General features: G+C 49.7%; 1 protein-coding gene across 1 annotated transcript in view; it reads right to left on the reverse strand.

Annotated features, from left to right (window-relative positions):
- The window catches only part of GLP1R (glucagon like peptide 1 receptor), a 39,584-nt gene that overhangs the window by 15,473 nt on the left and 11,701 nt on the right, over window positions 1-12,410 (reverse strand). The window contains exons 4-6 of the mRNA XM_070456506.1: window positions 5,268-5,386; window positions 4,846-4,952; window positions 597-750 (exon numbers count right to left, since the gene is read on the reverse strand). Of these exons, the coding sequence (XP_070312607.1) occupies window positions 597-750; window positions 4,846-4,952; window positions 5,268-5,386 (380 nt within the window). The remainder of the gene's footprint in view (window positions 1-596; window positions 751-4,845; window positions 4,953-5,267; window positions 5,387-12,410) is intronic.

Raw genomic sequence — 12,410 nt, forward strand, 5'->3', positions numbered from 1 at the left:
CCCCTCCCGGTCCCGCCCCAGCTGCTATCCTGCCAGAGCGAACACAGGATGACACAGCTGACACCTTCCCGCCCGGGCTAGCGCTAAGACCTTGACCTGCTCTATCTAGCTCATGGGGTCCTCACTATCCTGGAGGAATGAAACTAATTACCCCCATATGGCTGAAAAAACTGAAGTTCAGAGATGTAAATAACTTGTGCCTGCAAATGAGTAAGTGGTAGAACTGGAATTCAAACCCAGGTCTGTCTCCAAAAAACCACTCCCCGGAGTCAGACAGTACTCTCCCTGGGCAGGGCAGTCTCTCCCTCCTCAGACTGGAAGCTCCCCACTGCCTCTCCCATCAGACTGGACTGGGGGACTGTGCAGAGTGGACAGCCTCCCCCATCAGACTGCGGGCTCCTCAGGGTGGACAGCCTCTCCTATCAGACTGGGGGCTTCCCATAGTGGATGGCCTCTCTCCATCAGACTGAGGGCTTCCTGACGACCAGGGTGGGGCAGTTCTTGCCTTCCTTTGCGTCAGGCCTGGGTGGGGTAGGGAAGCCTGCCCTTCACAGACCATCCACCCTCCCTGAGCCCTCCCTGGACACACCACACACCTGGTAGGAGAGGAGCCCGTCCCACTGATGCTGCTGGGCGGCCGTGCTGTACATCCACTTGAGGACCGCATCCTTGATGAAGACAGACAGTGCTCGGAGGATGAAGGATGCAAAGAGGTTCAGATGGATGTAGTTCCTGGTACAGTGCAGATGTCTGTGGGAGAAAGCAGGGCCTTCCCTGGCACAATGACCAACAATTCTGCTCCACAAGCCCTGGTTCTCAGGCAAGTGTCTGTCCCCGGGACTATGCTCCTGTCTTTCTTCCTCCAAGATGCCCTTGTTTCCCATAATCTTGAAAATCCTTTGGCTTTCATGTCCCGCCTGTCCATGAAGCCTTTAGCTGTGTGGTGACTGCCACCCCACATCCCATCTACATTCTATCCTTTTCTCTGCATCATCTTCCCTTCTACAAAATCACGTGTAACCCAAGTGATCTGTGTGAAGACCACTTTCCCCACTGGGGACTTGCTTGGCTTCCTGATGACAGCCTATGTCTAACATGCCTCCAGGCTGCCTTACAGTGACAGATTGGGGCTAAGCACATGGCAGGAATTCAAAAAGTACTGGATACAACTTCAATATCCTTTCGTGTAAAAACAAACTGAAAATATGAGGACATTTCTTTACCTAATAAGGGCTGTCCAGCCAAACAAGGAGCCAACTTCATTCTTAACTGAGAAATTTTAAGAAGATTCCCTTTAAATCAGGAACAAAATAAGGATTATCTAGCTGTAAGATCTACTTATATCACATCTACTCAACTTTGTACTACAAATCCTGGCCCCTGTAAGAAGGCAAGGGGAATAATGGATAAGAACTGGAAATAAAGACACAAAATTGTCACTGTTTATAGATGACCTTCACAGGAAATGCAAGAGAATCAACACATAAAGTACTAGAACTAATCAGAGTTCATTCAATATGGTTGCTGATATGTATGTTTATGTACATCAGGAGTAAACAATTAAAAAGTAAATTTAAAAATTCATTTGCATTATTTTTAATTAGTACCTGGAAATAAGTATAACAGAAGATGGCACAGTTTCTATGGAGAATACAGGTAAAGCTTGCTTAAAATAATTAAAGAAGACTCAAATTAAGAAAAGAGTCACCAGATTCATGGATAGAGACACTACCTTGAAAGTGTTGCTTCTCTTCACATTAACCAATAAATTCAATTCACTCTAATAAAAATTCCAACAGTGTTGGTTTTTCTTTTGATGGAAGTTTTAAAAAAACTTATAAAGAAGAACAAAGTGATTCAGCTATGCACTTCATGTATCTATTCTTTTTCAAGTTCTTTTCCCAATTAGGTTGTTATAGAATATTGAACAGAGTTTCATGTCCTTGTTGGATATCCATTTTGTTTAATTTTTATTTTTCTGGCCATGATGTGCAGTATGTAGGATCTTAATCCCTCAACCAGGGATCAAACCAGGGCCCCCTGCATTAGAAGAATGGAGTCTTAACCACTGGACCACCAAGGAAGTCCCAGTTATCCATTTTAAATATAGCAGTGTGTATCAATCCCAAACTCCCTAACTATCCCTCCCCAGCTCCCTGATAACCATAAGTTCTCTAAGTCTGTGAGTCTCTTTCTCTTTTGTAAATAAATTCTGTTAATCAATTATACTCCAATATAAAATGAAAAGTTAAAAAAAAACCTTATAATGAAGAGCCAAGGGGACTTTCCTGACAGTCCAGTGATTAAGACTCTATGGTTCAAATGCAGGGGATGCACATTCAATCCCTGGTTGGGGAAACTAAGATCCCACATGGTATGCAGTATGGCAAAAATAAATAATTTTTTTTAAAAAGAAGAGCCAAGGGCCAAGAATAGTACTACTGCTGCGGCTGTTGCTAAGTCACTTCAGTCGTGTCCGAATCTGTGCGACTCCATAGACGGAAGCCCACCTGGCTCCTCCGTCCCTGGGATTCTCCAGGCAAGAACACTGGAGTGGGTTGCCACTGCCTTCTCCAATGCATGAAAGTGAAAAGTGAAAGTGAAGTAGCTCAGTCGTGTCCGACTGTTAGCGAACCCATGGACTGCAGCCTACCAGGCTCCTCCGTCCATGGTATTTTCCAGGCAAGAGTACTGGAGTGGGGTGCCATTGCCTTCTCCGCAAGAATAGTACAGACACTCCTAAAGAAACAATGTAGGGGCTCCAACTGTAAGAAAATCAAGATTTTCTGATGAATCTAAGTAGTTAAGGCACTGTGATTATCAACAAAGGGACAGGCAAGTAGACCAATGGAAAACAATTCAGATGATAGGGACCCACCCAGGTGTATAAGGCTTGCTGCACAGCAGAAACCAGGGGTGGAAAGGGGGCTACCCATAAGTGGTCCTGATGCAATTAACTATATGCATATGTGGAAAAATGAAATTAAATCTCTTACTTTCACTATAGACAAAAATAAATTACAGGTTCACCAAAGAGCCATAAAGGACGTGTAAAACTTATGATGCTAGGATAAGAAAAGATTTCTGAAGACCATAAAGAAATCTGGCCTTTGGGGGAAAAAAATTTGATCAATTTTTTTATCAATTGGGAAAATGAATTTTTATTAATTGATAACACTGATAAATTGTGTTTATCAACAGAATCAGATACATTGATATATTTCATTCTGTTAAAATTAAGACTTTTGTTTATCAATAGAATCAGATACATTGGTATATTCCATTCCATTAAAATTATTAAGGCACCATACAGTAAGTGAAAAAATAAACCACAGGCTGAGAGGATATATCCTGGATTACTATCCAGAATATATAAGGAATGGCTAAAATCAAAAGAAAAAGCCAAATCAGCCAATAAAAAAGTAAGCCAAGGATTTGAACAAACAATTCACAGAATGAAACATAAAAAGTCTGCTAGATCTCTCTAGGAATCAGTGATATGCAAATTAAAATCATAATGAGATACTTCACATACTTCAGATTAGCAACAATTAAGTCTGAAAATAGGAAATATTGGTGAGGATGTTAAGCCAAGGGAACTTTCATATATTATCAGTAAGAGGGCAAATGGGCCTGACCACTTAGGAAAACAACTTCACAACACCTAATACATTTGCAACAGCACGTCGTATTCAGACCAGGTACTTCTACTCAGAGGCATGTGCCCCTGGAGCAGCGTACAAGGGGTCATGGGTAAGCATGCTCATCTTAGCAATGTTTATAACTAAGAAAAAAGAGAGAAAAGCCTCAAATGTCCAGTAAAAGGACAACAAATAAACTGCAATATATCATACAATGGAGTGATGGTTCAAATGAATGAAACAGAACCACCTGTATCATTTGTGAATGAACCTCAAAAAGATACAACATCAGGCCAAAAATAACACTGCTGAAAAGTATGCCCAACAGGCCATTAAAGACATGCAAGACCCATGCTATATGGTTTTATAGATACTTAGAAATGCAATAAAAGAATAGAGAGAGGCATCAGAATTATAAGCGGCCCCAGAGGAGTTCCCTCTGGTGGGGAGGAAGGGTGATCCTGAGAATCTTAACCTTGCCATTGGGCTCTAGTTCCTGGGCTTCGGAGGGTGTGTGCACAGGTGATTATAGTCCCAGACACTGTATTTTTTCAGATCTCTAAACGTTTCCTAACAAAAGGGGAGAATATTCTTGAGTGAATGTATTTATGGAGCACTGACTGTGTGCCCAGCCCTGACTGTGCCAGAAGCCATGGGGATGCAGGAGGAATGTCACCTCTCCTGCTCCTGCTGGCTGCTGTCCTGAGTTCCCAGCCCTCGAATTCCTCCTGCCCGTGAACCTGGCCCTCCTGGCCCTCCGCCATTAGTGCACAGGGCGTGGGAAGGGCCTGGTACTCTGAAAGGAATGGGTAGACTTGGGGAGGAAATTTTCCAAGGGAGCTGACAAACTCCAAAGAGAGCAGAATTGCTAACCCCCTGAGGTCTCCTAAAATCATACTGAACTCCTGATCATTTGAGACATAGGCTCACAGGAGAGGACCTCCTCCCATCATCCGCCACGAAGGCGTGTGGCATGTGTGCATTTGTTTGCTTTTCCTTTTTTGCAGCATTGCATGCACACGTGTACACGATACAGATTTGCCTAAGTACAGTGCTGTGGGCTGTGTTTTCAGCCTCACAGTCTACGGTGTGGCCTCTCTGAACATCTCTTAGGAGAGGATTCTGCTATGCTGTCGCTTCAGTTTGGTGCTCCCACCCCCATATGGGGACAGAGCAATGGGTCAGGCGGAAGCGGCCCCCTTACCTGAAGCCCAGGAGGATGGCCGAGGCGACGACCAGCGCGGAGAAGGAGAGCGCATAGCCCACCGTGTAGATGACGTAAAGAGACAGGAGCCGCCGCTCCGGGGAGCTCTGTGGACACACGGGGACACGGTGTACAGACCCTCCTCTCCCACAGCCTGCTGTCCCAGGGAACAGGGGAGACTCAGCCCCACTGGGGTCCCGGAACTGAGGAAGGGAATCACCTATGGTGACAGTCCCCGGATTTCTAGGACCTTGTTCTGAGGCCAAAGAAGTGAACACACACCACCTGTGTCCAGAAGGAGTGGTGAGCAAAGCCCCAGAAGCAGGGGGATGGGCAGGTGGAGACAGACCTACCCGGAGATGGCCCGGGCCCCTGCTCCCACGATGGGCCCCTGCTACCCCCTCCCCACCTCCTAAACTCACGCGGTCCCCTCGCTTGGAATCCTCACACTCGGACAGGTCCCTCCAGGGCAGGCTTGAGTTGTCCTTGTGCAGCCACAGGCCGTCCGCGGTGCAGAACCGGTAGACGTGACCCTGCAGCACTGGGGCGGAGGCACAGGGTGAGCCTCGGCCCACGGCCACCTGCCTCGCACCCTCCCCACCCGGGGGTCGGCCCTGTGACCACTCTACACACACACACACACACACACACACACACATGCTCGGGTCTTCCTCTCCTGCCACGTGTCCGTTTCACCCAGGAACAGCAAAGGTCACAAAGGGGACCTGCCCAGGCCCCGCCTCAGCCTTTCCTCTTAGCCACCCTGGAATGCAGTTTGACGAACCCACACTTTTGAGATAAGGCCACACCATTTCCAAGGCAGAGGAACCAGAGATCAAATTGCCAACATCTGTTGGATCATCAATAAAGCAAGAGAGTTCCAGAAAAATATCAACTTCTGCTTTGTTGACTATGCCAAAGCCTTTGACTGTCTGCATCACAATAAACTGTGGAAAATTCTTTAAGAGATGGGAATAACAGACCACCTGACCTGCCTCCTGAGAAATCTGTATGCAGGTCAAGAAGCAACAGTTACAACTGGGCAGTGAACAACAGACTGGTTCCAAATAGGAAAAGGAGTACGTCAAGGCTGTATATTTACAGCCTGCTTATTTAATGTATATGCAGAGTACATCATGAGAAACGCTGGGCTGGATGAAGCACAAGCTGGAATCAAAATTGCCGGGAGAAATATCAATAACCTCAGATATGCAGATGACACCACCCTTGTGGCAGAAAGTGAATAACTAAAGAGCCTCTTGATGAAAGTGAAAGAGGAGAGTGAAAAAGTTGGCTTAAAGCTCAATATTCAGAAAACTAAGATCATGGCATCCGGTCCCATCACTTCATGGCAAATATATGGGGAAACAGTGGCTGACTTTGTTTTTTTGGGCTCCAAAATAACTGCAAGTGGTGACTGCAGCCATGAAATTAAAAGACACTAGCTTCTTGGAAGAAAAGTTATGACCAACCTAGACAGCTTAATAAAATGCAGATACATTACTTTGCCAACAAAGGTCCATCTAGTCAAAGCTATGGTTTTTCCAGTGGTCATGTATGGATGTGAGAGTTGGACTATAAAGAAAGCTGAGCACCAAAGAATTGATGCTTTCGAACTGTGGTATTGGAGAAGATTCTAGAGAGTTCCTTGGACTGCAAGGAGATCCAACCAGTCTATCCCAAAGGAAATCAATCCTGAATATTCATTGGAAGGACTGATACTGAAGCTGAAACTCCAACACTTAGGCCACCTGATGCGAAGAACTGACTCATTGGAAAAGACCCTGATATTGGGAAAGACTGAAGGTGGGAGGAGAAGAGGATGACAGAGGATGAGATAGTTGGATGGCATCACCAACTCAATGGACAGAAGTTTGAGTAAACCCCTGGAGTTGGTGATGGACAGGGAGGCCTGGCAGGTTGCATCCACGGGGTTGCAAAGAGTCGGACATGACCGAGTGACTGAACACACCATTTCTATGTTTCTGCCTCAAATCTCACTCAGACAAGGTTTGGTGAAGAGTAGTGGCCCTGGCAGACCCACAGCCACCCCTGCGATTTCTAATTCTTGGAACTCAGGGCCACCTCCTTGGGCAAAGTAGACCTCAGCTATAAAGGGGGCACAGAGCTCCCAAGAGAAAGAAAGAGACACAGCCCTGCCCTCTGGGAGAGCCAGTCTGAGGGGAGAAACAGCCCTGTCCTCAGGAAGTTCTAATCTGATGGAGGAGACCCAGTCCTATTGTCAAAGATCACCTGATTTAAAAGGAATACATAGCCAATGGCAGAGACTGGCTTAGAGACCCTTAGAGACCTTAGAGACCCTTAGAGATGCTGAGAGACCCTCTGTTCAAAGAGGGGGAAAACTGGGTCCTCCCTTCAAGTAACTCCAAGTAGCCGGAGACGGAGGCTGTCCTCGGAGATCTCCCAGTGTGAGTGGGGGGGCATCCAGCCCCCGTCCACCAGGAGCTCCCTGTCTGAGGGAGGAAGGAAGCACAGAGCCTGACTTCAGAGAATCAAGACTCACAGAAAGAAGAAGTGCTTAGAAAGGAATAACATCAACGCAAAGAAGACAGGTCACACACAGGCCCAGCAGAACTGGGGACAGGGTGTCCCTGTGGCCCTCACACCCTGCCTGGGCATCAGGTGCTGGGGCAACTGCCCTGCTGGGCCTCACTGTCCACCATCCAGGGAGCGTGGTGACTGGTGGCCCCAAGTTTGCAGTGAGGTCACAGTGAGAGGGGCTTACTTGTGTCTGGGAGGAAACATAAGTCTGACCCCAGGGCCAGGAGACCAGGGACAAAAGTGGGGAGAGATTTACCACCGGGGTGGGGGGAGGGGGGTCAAGGAGGGGACTGGGGACCAGGACGAGTTTTAAAAGACTTAAAAAATGCTAGGGACTTCCCTGGTGGTCCAGCGGTTAAGAATCCGCCTACCAATGCAGGGGACACGGGTTCGACCCCTGGTCCAGGAAGATCCCACATGCCGGGGAGCAACCAAGCCTCTGGACCACAACTACTGAGTCCATGCGCCACAACTAGGACTCAACGCAGCCAAAGATAAATAAATACATATCTATATTTTAATTCTAAAGGAAAAAAGATTTTAAAGACCAGATTCCCCAGGTGTGGGAAGAAGGCTCAGTGTGAGGGAGAGAGGGAGGCCCTGGCTGGCAGAGGCTGCTCAGAAGTTTCCAGGTGGAGAGGCAGCAGCGAGGACAGGTCTGCAAAAGGGGCTCATTAACACGCATGTCTTTCAGCAGCGGCGCCAGCCCAGGTCCACCCGCCAGGGCCCAGGAGGGATGTGCCATCGAGGCCGGGGCTGCATTTCCTAGTTCACAAACCGTCAACCCACCCACTGCTGTCAAATGCCTGACATCTTCGTTTTAAGGGCTGGGGCAACCCTCCGCCTATACAGTCAGACACCTTCAGGGCCTGTCAGTGGGACTCTGGTCCCCTGAGCCAGTCCCCAGCTTACAGCTCACTCTCTCCTTTCTCCCACTGCTCTTCAGAGACCTTGAGCAGGGTCCCGATTCAGGAGACAGAAGTTATCTGCTAATACCGTGGGGCTAAGTCAGCTTTTGGCATCACAGCTTCTAGAAGAACCTGCATTTTAAAAGACTTCCCTGGGGAAGTCTCTTTTTGCTTCCAGAAACAAAAGCCTGGAAAATCTAATGGTGAGATTTCCCTCAGCAGGAGAAGCCCCCGACACAAGGATGAACAAAATCAAAAAAGGACAAAGGCAGAGAAGGGAGGCACCAGGTCTGACTTTAAGCAACTGGATGAGCCCCCGGATGTCTCTTTGATCTGCTGTGTGAGTGCCTAGAATTCTTCCCCAGGGGTTGTCATTTGACATGACAGCAACACCAGTCTTCAGGGGTAATGACCCCAGAGCAGTGATGAAGATCTGGGCTGATTCCACCAGGTGTGAGACTGGTGTCAGAGCCTTTTCTGGAAGCCCGTTTAGATGGGAGGAAGTGGGGAGCAGTGAGGAGGCAGAGGGGCCAGGGAAGGGAGAGGACCCAGCAACTGAGCCCAAACCAGTGAAGTGCCACTGACCCAGGATGCAGCCTGCAGCAGTGTGACCCTAATAACACTCAACTCGCCACAGAAGCACAGGGTCTCGCAGCCAGGAGGCACACAAATGGATGCTTTCCTTCCTCTCTCAAGCCCTCTCTGCAGGCTGCACTCTCATAGAAATGGGTTTTGAGGACCTGCTATATGCCTGACACCTGTGGACATCACAACTAACTTACAAGGTTAGGTGTCAAGAATCCCATTTTACAGATGGAGAAACTGAGCCTCTAAGAGGCCAAGTGACTTGCCCAAGATCATCCAGCCAGGGAGTGGCAGAATCAGGATCACAGCCCCCAGCCCTCTGCCCCTAGAGGCCAAAAGGCCAAAAGTCATACCCAAACTCTCTGCTAACAGTCCACCATGGCCATGTGCCATTTCGCCACCCTTCCTCTGGGCCTGGATTCACCAACATTCAGCATCTTCCCAGCAGGTTGTCTTGACAGCGTGGGCCCCCTGCACCCTGCCATTCCTGGGCTCTCTTCTCAGGGTGAGCTGGGAGGATGGGGAGGTGGTGGGGAGGTGGTTTGTGCACAGATGTGTGTGTTACTGGCACAGTGTCAAAGGATCGCAGCATCCCTGCAAAGCTCAGTAAGCCTATGCAAATGCGTCTGTCAATTACCCTTCATTAGCAGCAAATATTAAAAGCCAGGACTGTTCCTGGCCCGGCTGTGGTCCCCAGGCGCCCATCTTGGCTGGAGATGGGGTGGGTCAGGGCCCAGCCCAGCTTATCAGGCCAGCCTTATCTGGCCCGGGAGCTACTGGTATATTATAACCAGAAGCTTGGCTCTGGTCTTGTCAACACCAGGAGGCAGCCGGCCATGAGCCAGGAGGCCTAGGGAATATTTCATTAAGTCAGACCCTGGTGCTGGAAATAAAACCCCCAATTAAACACTTCCCCTCCCGGAAACTGCAGCGGCGTCAGTAATCAAGCTAACAGCCGCCCTTCCACGTGGACGCAGGCACTCAGGGCTGTGGAGAGGCGCTCATGAATCCATTAGCTCCTGCACCCTGGCAACAGCAGCAGCCAGCACGGACTCTTGGGCCCCCATCTCCCAGGCCAAGATGCCAAGATTCAAAGAGGGCAGTCACAGGACCTCCCCCAAGTGCAGGAATGAGGGTCAAAGCCAGGGCGGGAACTAAAGGCGCTGGCTAGGACTCTGGGTGAGGGGCTGTGTCTCACATCAAGGACTAGAGGAAGACCCCAAGCTCAAATCCTGGTTCTGCCCTCAACCAGCTATGAGACCTGGGGCAGACCTCCCTGGGTCTCAGTTTCCTCATCTGTAAAATGGAAACCATGATAACTTCCCAGGTCGGGAGTTTGAAGACTAGAAGTGAAAGCATGTGAAGTGCCTGGTACCTGTGTGTGTGTGTGTGTGTGTGTGTGTGTGTGCGCTCAGTCATGTCCAACTCTTTGCAACCCCGTGGACTATAGCCCGCCAGGCTCCTCTGTCCGTGGAACTTTCCGGGCAAGAATACAAGAGTGGGTTGCCATTTCCTTCTCCAAGGGATCTTCCTGACCCAGGGTCAAACCCAGGTCTCTTGCGTTTCCTGCATTGACAGGTGGATTCTTTACCACTAGCGCCACCTGGGTGCCTGGCTGACCTTCAGAACACAGTCACAGTGAAAGAACTGCTCCTGCCCAACCCCCACCCCAGCCCCAATTCCTCAAAAGAGCGCACTTCCCTGGGGCTGGGCTGGAACTTAGGACCCAGCCGCAGCTGAAATCCCTCCAGGACCAGCAGGGGGCCTCGGCTTCCTTCGCAACCCCGGCCTGCTGTGAAAGCTCCTCCAGGGAGGCACCTGTCAGAGTTACCAAGAATTGTGAGTTATAGGCTATTTTTAAAGCATTTTATGACTCGCCTATAATTAGAACCAAGCTCACAAACAGGTAGGGATCAGGAGAGGGTGCAGCTAATGAGACTGGAATGATTTGCAAGGAGCAGCTCAGCTGTTGGCCAGGAAGTGAGGTTGCTGGAGGGTCCTCAGGTGGCAGCAGGCTCTTGGACACCACTCTAGCCTCTTGGTTTCCAGAGAGAAAATCTTGTGGACACAGGCATCTCCTCTGAAGCCCTTCCTTCCCTGACTCACCTGCCCCCACCCTCTCTGTAATCCCCGGTTCTAAATTAGAGGGGTCAGCGTTCAAGGACTCGGCTGGCACCCCTGGGATGCTGTACAGTTCTGAGGCCCGGCCCTGTCTCCAAGCTGGTGCCTGGACATCCTCCTCCCTGGAGGGCCCTCCTGCCCCTCCTCCCTCTCCATCCACCTGTTCTTTAAGGCCTGGTCCCAATGACATCTCCCTCTGGAAGCCTTCCTAATGCCACATCCCAGGCAGAAGAGGTGGCTCTGACCTCCCTTGACACCACTTCCCAGGCTCCCGAGCAACCTCTTCAAGCCCCGTGGGAAAGTCGCCCCTTTTCCCCAAAGCCCACACACTCACACACCTCTAAGGTCTCACTGACATCCCCAGCTCTTAACACAGACCTGCCCTGGGTAAGTGTTTCGAATTTAATTCTTTCTCGAGTCATTCATTCCTCTGCCCTGCCCTGCGCCCCAGAAGGCTGACCCCTATGGACAATATCACTTGAGCTCCCGGCCCTCTGCTGGGTTTAGCTAATGGGAGGCATGGGCAGGAGGTAGTACAGTTGGAAAGACAGGCTGGGGTATTTCTCCCTTGCTGCCTTTTTGCCTTGATTCTGAGGTTCTGGCAGTGGTTTTTGCCCCTCTGCGACCATGGCCCTGTCCTACTGGTGCCCTCTCCATCACCATGACCTCCAGCTCTCATGAGGGCACCACAGCCCTGTTCCTGCCCTACTGGGACCTAGGGATACTAAAGCTTTCCCACTCTTATAGTCCTTGATGCTTTATGTACCTTATTGTTGCTTAATCGCTAAGTTGTGCCTGACTCTGCAACACCATGAACTGTATAGCCTGCCAGGCTCCTCTGTCCATGGGGTTTCCTAGGCAAGAATACTGGAGTGGACTGCCATGCCCTCCGCCAGGGGATCTTTCTGATCCAGGGATTGAACCTGTGTCTCCTGCATTACAGGCAGATTCTTTACCGCTGAGCCACCAGGTTAACCCAGACCAACCTCTGAAGTGGTCCCTCCATCAGGTTCTTTTGAGATTCCTAGCTGAGTGCGTTTTCTCCCAGGACATTGACCAAGACCTGTCCCTCTTTCTTCTTCACACTCCTAATTCCCACTATGACATTTTCAGTTAGGGCACTCCCTTGATTAGCCCAAGAAAGTCTCAGAATTTTCCCCTTCCTCCCCCCCCTGCCCTGGGAGGGGGTGAGGGAAGCCCCTGGTGCCAGCTTCTGCCAAGGGGACAGCCAGGACAGGCCAGAGACAGCAATCATGGTGCAGGAGCCCAGGGTGGGTATCTCTGTGGGTCCCTGACTCAGAGAGAGGGGAAAGGGAGGCAGACTCTGTGATCCCAAGTGTCAAAAAAAGGAGCAAGCTAGCTTGGTCAAAAAAGGGAGTGAGGCGGGGA

This window comes from Odocoileus virginianus, chromosome 27 (genome assembly GCF_023699985.2).
Source record: "Odocoileus virginianus isolate 20LAN1187 ecotype Illinois chromosome 27, Ovbor_1.2, whole genome shotgun sequence".
NCBI lineage: Eukaryota > Metazoa > Chordata > Mammalia > Artiodactyla > Cervidae > Odocoileus > Odocoileus virginianus.